Source organism: Poeciliopsis prolifica, unplaced genomic scaffold (genome assembly GCF_027474105.1).
Source record: "Poeciliopsis prolifica strain line A6 unplaced genomic scaffold, Auburn_PproV2 SCAFFOLD005, whole genome shotgun sequence".
Taxonomy (NCBI): Eukaryota; Metazoa; Chordata; class Actinopteri; order Cyprinodontiformes; family Poeciliidae; genus Poeciliopsis; species Poeciliopsis prolifica.
The window spans coordinates 9,884,580-9,902,735 of NW_026562380.1; the positions used below are offsets into that span (position 1 = coordinate 9,884,580).

At 38.9% G+C, this 18,156-nt stretch overlaps 1 protein-coding gene across 4 annotated transcripts; it reads left to right on the plus strand.

Moving 5' to 3' along the window:
• Window positions 1-289: 289 nt before the first annotated feature.
• On the plus strand, window positions 290-16,492 carry ccar1 (cell division cycle and apoptosis regulator 1). Of its 4 annotated transcripts, none has more exons than XM_055029522.1 (26): window positions 290-330; window positions 1,909-2,070; window positions 2,462-2,637; window positions 2,742-2,861; window positions 3,242-3,274; window positions 3,462-3,658; window positions 3,789-3,915; window positions 4,476-4,595; window positions 6,844-7,036; window positions 7,196-7,340; window positions 7,429-7,584; window positions 7,699-7,924; window positions 8,299-8,412; window positions 8,688-8,854; window positions 9,659-9,869; window positions 11,025-11,108; window positions 11,269-11,457; window positions 11,947-12,138; window positions 12,365-12,595; window positions 12,681-12,816; window positions 12,941-13,029; window positions 13,111-13,251; window positions 13,362-13,482; window positions 13,576-13,758; window positions 15,141-15,346; window positions 15,442-16,492. In XM_055029522.1, the coding sequence occupies exons 2-26, from the start codon at window positions 1,959-1,961 to the stop codon at window positions 15,517-15,519; spliced, it is 3,747 nt and encodes a 1,248-aa protein (XP_054885497.1). In that variant the 5' UTR covers window positions 290-330; window positions 1,909-1,958; the 3' UTR covers window positions 15,520-16,492. The 4 variants fall into 4 exon arrangements, with proteins under 4 accessions (XP_054885497.1, XP_054885498.1, XP_054885496.1 ...); XM_055029523.1 differs by lacking the exon at window positions 290-330 and adding an exon at window positions 528-606; XM_055029521.1 differs by lacking the exon at window positions 290-330 and adding an exon at window positions 630-712.
• Window positions 16,493-18,156: the final 1,664 nt, after the last annotated feature.

Below are 18,156 nucleotides of genomic sequence, written 5' to 3' on the forward strand. Positions count from 1 at the left end.
TCCAAAACTCAAAAGTGCAATCTGGTTCATTTTCCCACTTTCCTTACTCCGGAGAGGAACTGTTGTGGAAACATTTTCCTAAACATTGGAACAATTTGTCAATTTAGTTGTAATTTTTAAAACACATCTAATATGTTGGAGGTCATACACTGACAAATTTAACCGAGTGAAACAAAAATAGTACTGTAAAGTGGCTTAAGAACAAACGAGCATTAGATTATCCCAAACACAGTAAATAGGTAAACCAATTTATGCTGACTTTGCCACATGGATCAGCGTAACCTTCTTGCGCATGCGCAATTTGCATTAACAATCGCCAGAGGTACATCGGTGAGTGTTATTATAGGATTTTATTGAGCCAATATTTAATTTCGCTTTCTGGTCATGTCTTATAGTCATCATTAAAGCGGACAGGCGGGACGCTGTTGTTTTATCTCGATTTTTCGCAGTTTTAACCTTTGTCGTTGACTGCTAACTGCCAGGGCCTCGCGCTCGTTATTGAATTAGCACGAGGCTAGTATGGCAACAAAGCTAACGGTCTGGAAATGCTAGCCGTCTGTTGTGCAGTCGCTGCCCCACTGTTGAACGCGCTTAGAGCTGGCTAAGGTGCGTTTGGATAATAAGAACAGTCAGAAGAACATAGCGTGCAAAAAGATTTAATAACACGCCAATAACTACATCAACTGCCGCTTCAGATTCTGGCCGGACAAATGTGAGAATTCGTGCTACTTTACCTGCTAAGGCAGCTCAGCTGTCAGTCCGTGGCTAATGTTAGCTTGATTGACCGTCGAGTTCGCTGCTGTCAGCCTCTGTTGAAATCTTAGGAAACTGTTTATAAAATGTATTAAGGGCTTTCATGTTTTTAAGCCATATTTGTCTAAATTATGAAAAAAATAGTGTAATACATACTGTTTTTTGATTTGCCACTCTAAACCCTGTTTAATTTGTGAGCTTTTTAACAGCTGCTTTGTCTGCATTATTATCTCTGAAATGATGTATAATTTACTCGGAATTTCTTTCATGCGATTGAAGTACACTTGCAGGAGAATGAAACCATTCCGTATAACAGTTTAAATGTTTGTTTTGTTTTATTTTTAAAAGCTGAGCCCCTCTGTAGTGCACTGCAAGAAGCTGTCTTACTTGTAAACAGTCTCGGTAACTGCATTAGATCAGGGGACATCTTGTGGCTAAAACCCACACCGATTGCAGTGGAGTACTAGCACCTCCACTTCCTTATGTAAATAAACTTTATTAGGCTAAATTTAATTACTTAGATTTAAATTTAATTAATGGACCTTTTTTAACTCCAACGGCACAACATAGTATTTACAAAATTACAGATAACTAAATTTAAAACGTTGCTCGCCTATACCCAAACATTTCCTTCTTTGTTATTAAAAGATAACCAAGGCACCAAATAAAAACCCACTGATGCCACAAGTATCATACTCACTTCTTGATATAGTTCAAATTGTGTATCCATTGATGTTTCTAATTTTAGTAAACAAAATTGATCAAATTAGTGCTGTGTAAACACTAATTTGATTAGAGATAAGAAAAATTAATGAACATGGCATATTTATTGAGCTTAAAAATTATATATTTCTTAGCTTCAGAATTATCTTTGATGAGCATAAAAACACCATAATTTGCGTTGTTCATAACAAAATTAAATTAACATAACATGATAAGAGCACATTAAAACTCTGGGTCATAGTTATTTTACCTCGCTAACTTTGTTTTAAATTTATTCCTTATTTACATCAGAAATAATGGTCATGTCACCGCTCTGATCTCTTGATTGTGGTGCAAATGATTTTATTTGTAAGGTATTTGTGCTTTACACAATACAAAACGTTTGTTTTGGACTTCAGTTTGTCTCATATTTGATTTGATTATGTATTTCAGTAGTAAACAAAGACCCGGTAAACAGAGTCAGCCCTAACCCTGAATGAGTCATGGCCCAGTTCGGGGGCCAGAAGAATCCGCCGTGGGCAACCCAGTTTGCTGCCACAGCTGTGTCTCAACCTGGTCACTCAGGACAGTCTCTTGACCTCAACAGCCTACACTGTAAGTAGGGCAAGCTGAAGCCTCTGGGCCTTGTAGGTTTCTCAGAAAATGATTGAGATGTTTCACTTTGGCACAATTTATTTCTAATAAACGATTGTAAATTTCTTTGATTTTTTTTTCTACCTACTGATTATATGACATGATTGCACCAATCTGATTTAAATTTGTATGCATTTACCAGCAACTGGAAAGCTGATAGTTGGGTGAAGGTTTATATATTGAAACATAAAAGCAAGCACTATTGGTGCTCTCTTAATCAGAAGTATTGATGTACTCTTAAAGATAACAGTTTACTGTTGGGTCTGAATTGGTTCTCCTTTACAATAACATTATATATATCAACATCTTTCTCCTCATTAATGTTATATTTATTACTGTTTAACTCTTGCAGCTCTAGGGGTGCAACAGCCGTCTCTCCTTGGAGCGTCTCCCTCCGTCTACTCTCAGCAGTCAGCCTTGGCTGCAGCTTCTCTCAGTAATCAGTCTGCAGCAAACTATCAGCTGTCTCAGCAAACTGCTGCTTTGCAGCAGCAAGCTGCAGCGGCTGCCGCAGCAGCTCTACAGCAGGTCAGTCAAAACAGTAGTCCAGACCTCATGCAGCGATCTGTTCATCTTGTCACTGTCTAATGTAGCTCTTTAACCCCTGGCTATGATCCTGTCATTGTTTGCAGTCACAGATCAATTCAGCACTTCAGCAGTATCAGCAGCAGCAACAACAGCAGCAGCAGCAGCAGCAACAACAGCAACCTCCCCAGCAACCACCTCAACAACTGTATAATGTACCTCATCAGGTGAAGAGCAGTCTTGTGTTACTTTTTTCAGTTTCTGGTCTAAGCTTTGTCTGAAGACGAAGGTATTCTACAGTTTTTTTTTAATTGAGCTTAAAAAGTATATATTTTTAAGCTCAATAAAAATATATACAAACAAAACAAAACACTGAAAGTTTTCATTTATACTTTTAAAGAGTACTTACTGGCTATAATGCTGATTTATTTAATAGATTTCTTACAGCAGCGTATTATAACTTAGCTTTGTTTTATTCATTTTGTGATGCTAATATGTAAGATCATGTATAAAGAAGAGTTGTCAAAATGCAATAAGAAAGACAAGATAACTTTGCATTAGGTTAATAAAATGATCACATTTGTTTTTCCTTCTGTTCATTTCACAGCTCCCTCAGCCTCAGCAGGCGCTGATCTCTCAGGTAAATCCAGAGCATACATGCAATACAAATCGCTTTAGTGGGTTTTTTTTTTTAACTCCCCTGGTTTTCTGTTGATTTTAAAGAAGTAGGAAAACATTTATTACTATTACATGTCACTTTCTGTCCTTGTCGCAAACAATGAGTCTATAAAGTTAAGAGCTTTTAATAATCTCCATCTAACCTTCAGCCTCCCGTCGCATTGCCCACCAGCCTGAGCTTGTCCAACCCTCAGCAGACGGCCCAGATTACTGTGTCGTATCCAACGCCACGTTCAAGCCACCAACAGCAGACGCAGCCTCAGAAGCAGCGAGTCTTCACTGGTGTTGTCAATAAGCTACATGACACGTTTGGCTTTGTAGATGAAGATGTCTTCTTTCAGCTAAGGTAGGGAAGTGTTATTGTCAGATGGTCTGTTACCTTGTAGAAATGAAATACTAGAAAAAGTTCTATCTATTTTAAGCTACTATAATGTTACACTTTGTGTGTAAATGTCCTTTTTGTAAACCTTCCATAGTGCTGTGAAAGGAAAAACTCCCCAGGTTGGTGACAGGGTCCTTGTGGAAGCTGTGTACAACCCTAATATGCCCTTCAAGTGGAATGCCCAGCGCATCCAGACTTTACCTCAGCTGGCAAATCAGTCGGTGAGAGCATTCGCAACTTTATGTGCTCTGTTAGTAATTTTCATTTCAAAATGCATTTAAGCCATTCCTGCTTTGCTCTTTTTTTATTTGTCTGACTTTCATGAATAACAAATTACTAAAACATTAACTTCATTTATAGAAAAATGGAGAAGTTTCAATGAATTTGTGAGGTTATTACCTTTTAATTAAATTCTCGTTGACTTTAAATCAGATGTTGTTGCACATTATTTAAAAAAAGGGGATATAAAAACAACTTATTTGTGACTGGTTGAGTCTCTTAAGTAGAGCTTGTCTGGCTATTTGCTTGAGTTTATTTGCCTTTATTGCTCTGAGTAGATCTTGTAAAGTTTGCTGACTGTCCGCTGCAGCATGCCTGGTGTGATTAAAAATGCCAGCTTATTTATTTTATTTCTAAATATTCAGAACAGGATTTTCCAGGTTCATTTTAAACTTTGGAAAACTTTAACCTTGTCTTCCATACTGCATCACTGTTTTTCTTTATTTATTTTTACTCTTTTATCTTTCTGACCTTTTACTGTTGTGTTCTCAATCCCTCCTAGCTTCAGCAGCAGCCTCAGCCTTTACCTCAAGCTTCCCCACAGCTCGGCAGCCTTTACAGTGAGCCAGGAATGCAGCTCCGCTACACAGATATGCACTCTGCTGCGGACAACAGACAAAATGTAACCATCTAGTCCTGAAATACACACTCTTGCTCACCCATTAGATTTTTGCATCTGTTTCTTGACTTTTGTTTTACGTGCAGTATTAATGGGTGATAACAATCTTAACAGTGTTTTTTTTTTCCATTTTATTTCTTTATTTCTCCTACAGAAGCTGCTGGTTTACTGTCATTATGGAGTGGGGCCAAATTTTCCTTAGACGTTAATGTAAAATGTAGTCATTGTTTGTACTGCAAATGTTGTTGATGAAAAAGGTGTTAAACAAGTCAAAGGCACGACCGTTTATAAGTTCAAAGATTTCCACAGAGATTTCCTCACAGTTTGAGGGATTTCAATCTGTGAAGGAAATCCTCAAGTAACTGAAACCTTGATTATTTCTATTGTTTTTTTAACATAGGTTTCTAAGGATTCCACTGAGGTTTTAGGTGCACAGTGGGTTAGAGTAATCAGATTACACATGCTGTTCATTTCTGATTACCCTTGCCACAGTTTTGCACTGATTCAAAATACATTTAGTTGTAGACCTAAAAGTGACTTAGACCAATTTGTGTCATGTGAACAGAAACTGTTATCAACTGCATGCATTCATAGACACAAACAGTATTTGTCCTATATAAGAACAATTTACCTAGTTGCTAAACTTGCATACAATATATTCTTGTTTTTGAAGCATATCCATGATTACTTACATTAGAGGTTCCCAAACCTTTCTATGCAGGGGCCCCCTAAACCACATTAGATTCTGGCCTGGCACTTCCTTTGTAAACCCACAGACAATGGTAAAAAAATATTTCAAAAGCATTGACTTTTAATCACTATTCAATAATTTGAATAATGAAGTGGGATGACGATAACTAACTAAAAGTGAGTATACTTGGACATGAGTCCTTAGGGGATTTTTTACAGCAGTGACCTCCACAGCAGGGCTGCTGCACGGCGGTTACTTTCTTGACAGAAACATTTCGATTTCATGCTTGAGGAGCAAAGCAGATTGATGAATTTGACAATCATTAAGATGAGGGTGACATAACATTTTAATAAATTATTTTAATCATATTTTATAATAATTATTTAAAAAGCAATAAAATAATTTATATTAAAAACAGTTCTAATCAAATACATAGAAAGAAACTATAAAAATACTTAGTGTATTTATTTCACACTAGGAAAATACATCAAACTATGCACGGCGCTGGTTATTGGTAGGGCATGACATTTAGCATCTAGCATTTTTCACTGGCACATTGGTGCCATTTTATTTGATAAGTCGAGACCTTTGCCCAGGAGATGTATCATGCAAAGAAAAAATATGTATCTGATGTTGCCTAACAATGTGGTATAAAACAATCACAGATTCACACCTTGTTGAAAAAAGCACTGTTGCACAGTAGGAACTATGTTAACACCTGAGAGTCCTAACACATTAGAGGTTATGGTGAACTTTAAAGGTGTGATAACTGAGGCTGAGGGTGAAAAATAATTACCCCAAATGTTCCAGTTCTACCACATTTCTACTAGGGTTACATTTGGGCATAATGTCTTATTTTTTCAACAGAACTTAATCACTTCTGGTTCAAATTTGTCCGGTTTCTCCATTGAAAAACTTTTTACGCTAAACAGTGTTTTTGTTATGGTGTTAGTATTTATGAACATATCTGTTTTTGTTTTCATATATTTTAGCCTGTTGTAAATGTTTGGGATTGAATGAAACAGAATAAATATCACTATGTTAAAACAGCAGATGTAAAAACATTTTGCTAATATTGAATGTGATACTTTTTTCACAACTGCTGTAGAAAAAAAACCAATCACATTCCACACTTCAGCATTGAACTTTATTACATTGACATTTGCAGCATTCACTTTAAAAGATAAGCATTGCTTGTTCTGTTTGGAGGTAAATCATCAAATTACAAAATGCAAAAATATTAGTTTTCATAATTATGCTTGAAGGTTAGAATAAAAAAGGCAGAATTAAATCTAAAGCTCTTCTTCTGTTTTAGGACATCCTGTATGAAAAACGAGATTTCTCCAGTTCTTTGTTTCAAGCAGTCCTGTCAGACTTTCTCCCAGCTTCTGTCTTCTGAACAACCACTGACCCAGAGTTGATCTGTTTTAGTCGTTGTTTTGTGCAGTCTTTGGCAAGTTCCAGGCTCATTCTGTTCGACCTTTTCTTAAGACATTTTTTTCCCAGATTTAAAAATCTTTTCATGTGTTTTCTTTTTTCTCCCCTCCTTGTTTGGTGTAGAGCCAGGCTCAGGCTTCTAACATGATCAAGTCAGCTCCAACCATGCTGCAGTCGCTACCTCCCCCAACCACGTTCAGTGTTCAAGCCCAGGCCCCCCCACCCTCTCTTCTGCAAGCCCAGCTGTCTGCTGCCTCACTGGCCCCTCTCCTTCAGAACCCCCCTCAGCCTCTGCTCCCTCAACCTCCAACCAAAGGTAAAATCTCATGCTTTTGTTTTAAAAGTTGATGCAGATTGCTTACTTTCATTGTGATCTTTTTTTAGATAAAATTTTAATTTCAGTTTGTAAAACATTAAATCAATAAAAAAATCTTCCTCTTTATGTGACGTGATGAGTGTTTCCCTCTGTGTCCAGATGTATTTGCTGGTGGTTTGCTTCAGCCCCCTGTGAGAATAATGCCGCAGCCGCAGACCCTCCGACGAATCGAGCCTCCGACTCGTTTCACCACCCGAAACGATCGAGGTCCCGAACTCATCCTCCGGACGAAGGAAGAACGCAGGTGCGACGTTTTACAGTCTGAACGTAGCAGTTGGCTCTGCCTCCCCCACATGATTTAATCACCGGAGTGTTTCCATGCAATTCTTTAGCAGAGACAGAGACCGTGAGCGGAGGCGATCTAGAGAACGCTCTCCCACCCGCAAACGATCTCGAGACCGCTCACCGAGACGGGAACGCTCCCCCAGACGTCCACGCAGAGTGCTCCCACGCTACACGGTCCAGTTTTCCAAGTTCAGCTTAGATGGGTGAATATGATCCGCTGCTTATTGCGCTGAATGTGGGAATAGATCGAGAACACTTACCATCGTGTCAAGAATGTGATTGCTGATGTTTCAACTGCTCTTTATTTTCTTCTTCAGCTCCAGCTGTGACTTGATGGAGCTGAGGCGGCGCTATCAGAGTCTCTACATCCCTAGTGACTTCTTTAACGCGGTTTTTACCTGGGTGGATGCCTTCCCCCTAACAAGATCCTTCCAGTTCAGTAACGCCTGTAACTTCCACATCTTGCACAAAGAAGTAGATCCTCCAGTCAAAAACACAGCTGTGCTGGACCCTCCTGACGTTAACCACACCTACAGTGCAAAGGTACAATATTTACTGATAAATATGTTGAATATATGCTGCTCTTTTAACCTTATAAAATAGTTAATGTAAAGAATATTTTAAGGTTCCTTTCTGAAGACATTTTGGTTTTATTTAGGGGAGGAGAGTTAAAACTGTGGAACAGTTTTTATGTTGTGTCCTGTCAAGAAACCTCAGTAACACTCAAACCTATTCAGTCTATAAAAACTAGCTAAACAAATAATTTGACTCGTGATCAGAGTCTAAAACAACCTGCTGAAGTTTCAAAGAGGAAGACAGTCAAGCTCTCGGCTGTCTGATTGGGGTTCAGTTAGATTAATGTACAGCTGTGTATTTCTAAACAAAAGAACCCAAAATGGTGTTTCTCTTTGTTTCAGGTGATGCTGCTTGCTAACCCCAGTTTAGAGGAGCTTTACCACAAGTCGTGTGCTCTGGCTGAGGACCCACAGGAAGTCAGAGATTCCTTCCAACATCCTGCTAGGCTCATTAAGGTATGTCAAACCCTCTTTGTTTTCATGATAATGTATAGAAGCAGCTGTGTGGAAAAATAATGACTGATGGTTCTTTGAATTTAAAAATGATTTTCCTTTATAGTTGTGAATTATTTGAGGTACAAATATTTCTTCTACCTGCTGGCCTTTTTTGGTTCTTTTTAAGTTTTTATTTTGTCCGGTTTCCACTCTTTTAACCTCTTCAGCATTTTTCTCTTCCACATTTTGACCTAACTGTTGTGCTTTCTTTTGCTCCCTTTTCTCTTCTCCTTCAGTTTTTGGTGGGCATGCGAGGTAAAGATGAGGCCATGGCAATCGGAGGTCATTGGTCTCCCTCTCTGGACGGAGCGGACCCAGAGAAGGACCCGTCTGTCCTCATTAAGACAGCCATACGCTGTTGCAGGGCACTCACAGGAATAGATCTTAGTCTGTGCACTCAGTGGTAAGTACTGCTCTTTATAGAACTTTCATTTATCCCCTATTTACAATATTTAAGCTTTAAGAGTTAGTTTGACTCTTAAATTTTATATAAATAATAATTTTTTTAAATATAAAGCTTGTTCAATATTACTTGCCTCTCTTCTGCATTATTATTATTATTATTCTGTTGTTAATTTGCAGTTTATTATTATTTGTTGTTCATTGTCCTTCTGGGACTTGTGTCTGTTGTCTTGGCTCTCTCCGTGACATTCTGTTCATACATTTTGTTGTGATAAAACCCAAACGCATGGACTTGGTGGCTGGAAGCTGTAGCCTGGAGCAGAAGACCATTACTATGTCTTTTTTTATTTCATCATTTATTTTCTATTCTCCCTGTTAAATATCTTATATATTTAACTGGCTTTCAGTGTCTCTTGATTCTGTCTCTCTCTGCACCACTCTAATGTAGTGCATTAAGTGTATCCTAGGTTTAATGCAGAACGCTCATCCAGTAATTGGCTGAAACTGTAAGGGGGCTGCGTTTTGGGGTATTTTTATTATTATAATTTTTTTGTTATTGTCTGTTGTTGTTGTTTTCAAAATGGCTGCCGTAACCTGTGACAACAGATGAAGAGCTGCAGACTGGGTCCATTTGTCTGTCCTGAGTGTTGTGTGGGAGCCGGATCAATGCAATGATTCCTGTGATCATTCAGTGACCGGATGGGAGGGGAGTAGCTGTAGAAGGCTTGCCCTAGAAAGGCTCGCCTTTGATTCTGTGCCGTGACCAGAATGTTTCTTTCCAATGCACCCTCTTCCTTTGCGACAGGTATCGTTTTGCAGAGATTCGCTATCATCGGCCGGAGGAGACACACAAGGGGCGGACAGTCCCCGCTCATGTGGAGACAGTGGTTTTGTTTCTTCCGGATGTTTGGCATTGTCTTCCTACCCGCTCAGAGTGGGAAGTGCTGTCACGGCGACTCCGGGAGCAGCTGGCTGAGAAGCTGTCGGCCGAGCGAAAGGAGGCGGATGGAGAACAGGCACTGAACCGCTAATCCTTCTCTTCTCATTTCCGCTTCTCACAGGAAGGCACAGGAATTACAAAACAGAAAACACACACACATCGCAGATACACAGCAGACAAAATGCACAGCGCACCCGACAGACACACCAGTACCAACACAGGCATATTAATGCTCCACCAAACCTTACCTAGACTTCTTCTGTTTACTCCTCCTCCACCTGCCCCCCTTTTTCCTCCGCTCGAACTCCTCCATTCCTCCATCAGCACCTCCACCTTCCCTCACATCCAGCAGACATATACAGTGGAAGCAGTGAGACTAGGTTGTGTTGTGCAGGCCCCAGTCGCAAGTGGTAAAACAGCTTCCAGTTCCCCAAACACCTTGTGATTAGGTGCTGTTCTGATTCTGTGATTTATTTTAATCTTCTGTTAACCTGGATGGCCTAACTTGGCTTTTAAAAGCTTATTTATTCAATTTTAACCAGCAGTCAGTTCTTAACTCTGGAACTCTTCATTTCAAAACAAGCTGGAAACTGTGGAGCCACTTGCGTGCACATAATGTTTGTTGTAGAAATGTGTATATTTATAATTTTTGTTTTTTTGTTCTTCACATCAATTTGATACCTTCTGACAACGAAAAGAGAATCTCCCCAAAGTCTTGTTGCTTGTCTGTTCTTGTTGTTGGGTTCAACGCTCTCATTTGGACTGTACATAGAACTTGGTTTTTCCAGGGCCGTATTTTGGACAGAAGTCTCCAATATGACGTAGACATGTAAAACTCCTAAGTGGGAATTCCCCAGGCGTAGAGCATGTTAGGGCTACCCTATCTTCAGTTCACCTGATGTACCCACACGCCTTTTGGTCACACCTCTCATTGATTTTTGACCTTTTTTGTGTTCCACAGATTGATTGATTGGCAGCTGGGGAAAATTTCTGTTCGTTTTTTTATTTTTTTTTTATGAGAGCTAGAGAGCTTCCCTGTGTACCCTTCAGTAGCAGTGGACTTAAACACAGCCAAGCTCACTAGAACAAGGCAGTGAAAGACAGATGAGGCCTTGCTTCTTGCACGGATCAACTTTGAAAGCTTATTAAATCCATAAAATGTGCGCTGACTGTTGTCCTACCTCTCCCTCCCCCTCCCGCCTTCTCTCTATTTGAATAATTGTTTATCAAGGAGGAAGAGGAAAAAGACGATGAAGAGTCTAAGGATGTCAGTATTGCCACTCATTGGACTAAACTTGACCCGAAATCAATGAAGGTAGGATTCAAAATTAGAAGAAGGTTTATACTAGAACAATGTTTCTGACATATATTTATAGTTGCATGTGAATAAAACAAAAGTATTTTGCTTAATTTTTTGTTATTTTAAGTTAAATGTGCAATAAAATGAATTGTATTTATGTTTGCTCCTCTTGTAGGTCAATGACCTGCGTAGAGAACTTGACTGTCGCTCTCTGAGCTCAAAGGGATTAAAATCCCAGCTCATCGCGCGCCTCACCAAGCAGCTGAAGGTGGAGGAGCAGGTGGAGGAGTCCAAAGAGCCCGAGAAACCAGAAGTTAAAGTAGCAGAGGAAGAGGAGCCGCCTCGAACCGAGGACGACAAAGAGGTGATTTCTCGGCTGTTCATGAGGAAACGGTCTAAAGATGTTTTCAGTCGTCTGGTTACAACTTATTAATGATATCAACACATGAAAGTGCCTAAATGTTAAACATGAGGGCAAAGTTAGCGATTTAAAATTCTAGGAAAATAGTTTAGCTTTTTTTGTTTCCCCAGAAGTTGGAAAAAAAAGTTTCAGTGAAGATTTTTACATTTTAACTTATCGAATGTTTTTAACTAAGCCTTCGGTCATAAGGGTTTTATTGATGATGTGAGTAATTGTTATAAATGAACATGACACATTTATGAATATGAAGTTGAATGAAACTTAAATATGTACTTTTTTTGTCTGATTGTGTGAAATGGATTGTCAGTTACTGCTCTTTCTCTGTTACTTGGCTTAAATTGTACCTAAGCTTTAAAGGGTGAAAACTTCCATTGCATTTTTAGTCTTTTCCAGAAAAAAAAAAACAGTGTTTTTGATGTTTTTCTTTGATAGGATGATGAAAAAAAGAAGCAGGAAGAGCTTGAGCGTCAGCGGAGAGAAAGACGCTACATCCTTCCCGATGAGCCCACCATCCTGGTGTACCCCAACTGGGCTGCCAAAAATGGCAAATTTGACTGCAGCATCATGTCCCTCAGTGTGCTGCTGGACTACAGACTGGAGGACAACAAGGAGCATTCGTTTGAAGTAAGACTCTCTTTGCCTTTTGATGACTCAAAAGAATATTTTGGAAAAGGAGAAACTTGGATACAAAGTTGAGATAGAGAATAAAATAAATCACGATAGTATAGTTACATTTATTCGATTAAAGGGTGGAACGAAGACCTCCCTCCCTGCTTTTAGTATCAAGACCTCTAATGTTGTGTAGATCAATTGGACACACTTACTACTGCAGACCTGTGTTTCCTCTCAGGTTTCCCTGTTTGCTGAGCTGTTTAACGAGATGCTGCAGAGAGACTTTGGCTATCGCATCTACAAAGCGCTCGCTTCTCTTCCTACAAAGGATGAGAAGAAGGAAAAAAAGGTGAAAAGGGAGGCAGACAAGAAGGATGCTGAAAAACGGGAAATTAAAAAGGAAAAAGATGAAGAGATTGAGGAGCCGGTAGCAAAAAGGAACAAAGATGATGAGGAGGAGAAAAGAAAGGTAGGTTTAAAAAGCTTAATGCTTTTCTTTATCTGTTAAATGCTTAACAAGTGGCTGTAAAATAACTAGTTATGTTTTGACTCAGTATGATGACAGAACCATCAAAAAGGAGGAGTCTCGGGACGACGATGAAAACGAAGACGAGGGCAGCACAGCCAATGCTGAAGAGTACGACCCCTTAGAGGCTGAAGATGCAGAGGATGATGATGACGATGACGATGGTGATCTACACAGCTTTTGTTTCTCTTCTGTTCAAATTTAAAACGGCTATATTTAGATTTAATTCAGATGTTTTATCAAATCTGACCCCATGATGTAGAGTATGTTTATTTTTTCTTTTGTAAGACAAAGATGACGAAGACTCCAACGACAGGGACAGGAGAGACCGCAGAGACGACCACAGGTCATCAAAGGACAGATCCTCTAAAGACAAGGTTGGGCCTTCCTCCTGGCAGCCGGATCATTTTGTTACTGATGTAGAGAAACGTTGTTGTTACTATTCATTTCTGCCCCAGGAGAAGAAGCAGATGGTGACCCAGAACAGGGATCTGCTCATGGCGTTTGTCTACTTTGACCAGAGCCACTGCGGCTACTTGCTGGAGAGGGACCTGGAGGACATCCTTTATACTCTGGGTCTACATCTTTCTCGTGCACAGGTGAACAAAAACACAAAATTTTTAACTTTCTGGGATCTGTTGCGTTATGATGCTGCCTTTTTAAAGATTTTTGTTCTTGGTTTTTGTCTCATGTTGATTTCTGTTTTTAGATCAAGAAGCTTTTGAACAAACCTGTGGTCAGAGAGTCTTGTTACTACCGAAAACTGACAGACAGGGGAAAGGATGAGGTGGCGGCCTCCCTCAATGAAGCCCATATAGAAAACCTCGTAGGTGAGTCGTGTATCTGGTGTAATCAAACAACCAATTTTAATAACAAACAGAAGCATTTACTCATGCAAACTATTTGTCTTCTTTTCCTGCCAGGTAACAGAGCTCTACTTCCCTGTCTGAAAGCTCACGCTTCATCAGAGGGGAGTGAGTCTGGCAATCTGATCGTGTACAATGGAGCCATGGTCGACATCGGCAGCATGATGCAGAAACTGGAGAAGAGCGAAAAGGCTCGAGAGGAGATAGAGCAGAAGCTTATAACTCAGGATGCCAAAATGGGTAAACAGTGGATTGTGCCTTTTTGTAGTTTTGTAGGAAACAAGCCACACGATACCAGATTCTCTTCAGGACAATGGCTGCATTCAATTTAGAATGTATTACTGGAGATAACACTGTTACATTGTACGTTCTGACAGTAAAATGTATTTTTACAGCTTTAAACGCAGCAACATTATCCATATAGTTTATTATTGACCACATTGGGTTTAATAACAATCATCACAACAATACTGTGGGCCAGTGGTACAGTTTAAATTATGAGGTAATGACAAGTAAAAATACTATTTTATCTCTACAAACTCTTAACAGGGGTCAAATCAAATGGTGTATTGCTGTCAGGTTGTTTGACAAATTATGTTGACTGTTAATTAAAATATATAACATAGTTAATATAAATGTGCTTACTTGGCCTAATTTTGCAAAACTCCTGCCACTAGATGGCGTAAAGGTCTTCCAGCATAATGTTTAATGTAAATTTGTGGAAATAGTCCCGAGATGAGTTTGAGAGAAATCTGAAACTCAAAAAATGCATGGAATGATCTAATTGCCACTACTCCAAACTTCAAACATCAGGAGGAAACTCAATAAAAGCACTTGAAACTGTGGGAATGGTTAAACATAAAGTTTTAGTGGTTCTCTACCCGCAGTGTTTTTGTCCTACTAATCTCCACATTATGGTGTTTCAAATTAAACTCGGTATCTTTGTAGCTGACGGTTTAAGGTTTTGATGGTTCGAGCATTTTGCATGTGAGTGAGGCATCCCAACACCGTCGGATCTTTGTTGGGAGTCGGTAGAGTTTATGACCCTTTGTTTAACGTCTTCGTCACTGTGTTTGCTTTCGCTGATCCCTTTAAAGAGCTTAAAGTTGTTTGTTTTACTGCAGCTTTCTGATAAATATCGCTCTCATTGGAAAAACAAATGTATCAGGATTTACTTTATTTTATTACTGATGTAGATTATTGAGCATATAATGGAACATTTATGGTGTAAAAAGTTCTTATAAGGAACAAACTTAGCTTTTTCTCCAAAGTTTTTTTTTATTATTGACTTGTGGTTTGACTTTTTTCCTTTATTAACTGTATTGCTATTGATTAATTACATTATTTAAGAAAGAAACTGAAGGAATGATCATATTTTGTATATATAATAAACCTAGATCTTTCAATCTTCATTCCTATGTAAAAGCAAAATTTAATGTTTCTTCCTCTAAACGAGTTTAACATCTTGTATCTCAAATGTTTAAACTCTTGTTTCTTTTCAGCTTAAAAAAAACAGAAGCTGACAAAATTATCCAACTTTTTTCTCTATTTTGCTAAATTTAAGTTTTATATTGTTTTTCTGCCTTCATCCTTAAATGTGATTTTCTTTTTTTTATTTCCAGAGGAGGATGCAAAGCTTAAAGCTCAGCTAGAACACGCCAACAAATCCCTAAGCAAGGAGTTGGAGGAAGTGACGAGCGCGCTCAGCCGAACCGAAGAGACTCTGAGAGCCGTGAAGGAGAAAAAAAACGTCTACTATGAGCTGATGAGCAACTCGGCCAATTCCTTGATGACCACGGTCAACGGGCTTTTGGATGTACTAAAGAAGGTGTGCAGTGGTCAATATCATGCTCTTCAGGCTCATGTTTTGTGTGTCGTCTATAATAAGCTCACACGCTCTGATTGTTGTCACTTCTCTTTCAGGATCAAGTAGGTGATTCTGGCGAGAAGGTAGCAGGCGATTCCATTCAGACGTCGCAGACAAACGGCGCCGACGAGTAACTTCGGATAGATGAAGCCAACCTGTAATGTTGATCTCAAATTGTAAATATACCCTGAAATTGTCACTTGAATCTGTTTTAATTGAGCCTTTTGTCTCCCAGGTATGTGTATAATTTAACTGAGAAGTTTAGATCTCCCGTGTGAAGTTTGACCCCACTTTTTTGTTGACTTTTCCCGTTGAGTCATTTTAACCAAGACAAAGCGCTGAAGCGCTTATTTTCAAACTGACTTAGGTTCACTTGCTAACATCTCGTTTTGCTGTTGCTTTAGCTTTGTCATGGCCAATGAAGTGCCGTATTTTGAATATTTGTGGATTTAAATGCCAGTATGTGTGAGTGGTACTTGAGGTTTTGTTTAGTTTTTTTAAACAAGCAATAATGATGCTATTTATGTGCTGGAGAATTCATAGAGAATATAATGAAAATGAACTGATGAGAGGGAGAAGGTGTGGAGGAACTTTTTGTGGTTTTAGTTAAAAAAAAAGAAGTCTTTCCCTCTCCTCTGTTTGCCCCAATTATGTTTTAACATTCAGTTGGTGGTTCATCTGTTTGACTAGTTTAACAGGTTTCTGACGTTTTTTTTTTTTTTTTTTTTAAACACGTATGGCTATGCATGGCTCCTGCCTCTCTTGGACCTTTGTTCTGACTGTATCCACCCACTGACTGCTCCGCCAGCCACAGTGCATCCTGTCTTTACTGTGACAAGCATTTGCTGATTCTTCTGATGAAAGGAAACGTGACATGAACCCAAAGTTAATCTCAATGAATGTGTGTTCAGCTGAAGGAATAAGCATTTTGAAATCCATCTCTGAACCGTGTGCTGGTTTCGGTTGTTTCTAAGAAAATGAAAAAACAAAAAACAAAAAGAGGCTTGATTACATTTAATGTTCTCCAAAGTAGGTGATTTTATTTTTCTATTGAAGATGTACTCTTTGGATGTCTTGTGCAAGAGTAAAGTGGTCCTTTTAACACTACATTGTGTCTCTGTGTGCTTATTGCTTAACAATTAAATATTGTCTATTTAAATGTATATTTCTGGGGAAAAACCAATCATTCTGAATAAATTATTAAAGAAAATTGGGGCAGGAAATATTGCATCCCTCACCAGAAGATGGCAGCAGAGTCTATAACCTGTGAAAAAGCTGAAAAGCCCAGGATTTACAAGTTATTTAAAAAAAAAAAAAAAGAATTGCTTGCCATTTCTGAGAGGTTGTCAAAATGGAAACTTTAATTAATGTTTTGGTTATCAGCTATTTCCTCTCTGGTCCTTTGGCATTTTTAAAGAAACTGCAATTCATCCATTTATTACTGAATGTAGCGCCGAGATGTAAGTCACTCAAGCAAATGGAGAACTGCACTCATGAAATGAATTTAAACTGGAGTCAGAAACTTTTATGATCTAGTCATTTTTGCTCCAGCTAATATTTTTTTAAAGGAATCTAAATCCTATACTTCTATTCGAAGGATTTACGGTTTAAAACTTGAAAAAGGGATTGTAAACTGTGAATGTGTTCCCTTTATATAAAACACTACAGACTTGATTTCCTTCAAGTAATGCCAGCATTCAAAATTCCAACAGTGGGAAAGAGGATGCACAAAGATGGCCTCCACGGGAGAGAAAAGAAAACGGCAGGGACCAAAAACAACAAAGGCCTGTCACACAGAAACATCTTGATGACTTAACAAAATGTTCTTTGGAATGACGAGACAAAATTGAAAATTTTTGGAAGGATTGTGTCTCGTTTCATCAGGCTCAAAACAAAACACACCACTTCCTAGCAAACATGGTGGAGGTGGTGTGATGGTGTCTTAACCTTTGAAATGCTTTGATTATGCAGCAAAATGATGAAAACAAGTAATCTCTTGTGTTTTTCCTCATTGTTTTAGTTGCAGAAAAGGAAGCGGATTTAATACATTTGTCTTTGCAACAAGCAGTTGTGAAAGAACCTAAACGCCCCAATTAAGCTGCTTGTCTGTTGTGTGTAAACAGCAACAGATCACTGGGTTTTGCTGCCTTGTGCTTGAGCGATTCATCGGTCAGGTTTAAGTGGCTTACATGCCTCAAACAATGTGCCTGTGAAAATTGTCGGGCATTAAAAGTGAAGTGAAAATCTGTTTTTAAAAAAGCAATAAATGCTCAAACAAAAGGGTTGATTATTATTTATACTTGTACATCTTGTGTTTCCTTTTCTGTTGGTGTTGCAAAGCACAGGAACCTGTAGGTGCAAGGCAACGCTGAGCAATGACTGTTTATCCAGGTCCGCTGCGCCTTTATAATAACAGAAGCAGTTTTGTGGCGATGGCTGGAATCTCTCTGCACATCCTGAGTAGTCACACATACTGTAGATGACCCGACGCGTATCCCTCAGAGGTTTGAGGCATATAAACTTGTTGAATGGCTCACATCGATTAAACAGGTAGTTTCCTCTGTTTAGACCAGAAATGAGACCAGAATCTTTGTTCCTCTGTTTCTGTCTGCAAAGCTGTTATGCAGATGTGAGAAAGTCTTGTGCTGCATTTCTTGGTCAAGAAACCACGTGATTCTGGTTTGCGCTGGCAGAGAATCTCTGGTCTTCGCTGCAGCAAAAAACATCATATTTTCTATTTTATTGACAATAAAATTATATGTGCTAGCCAT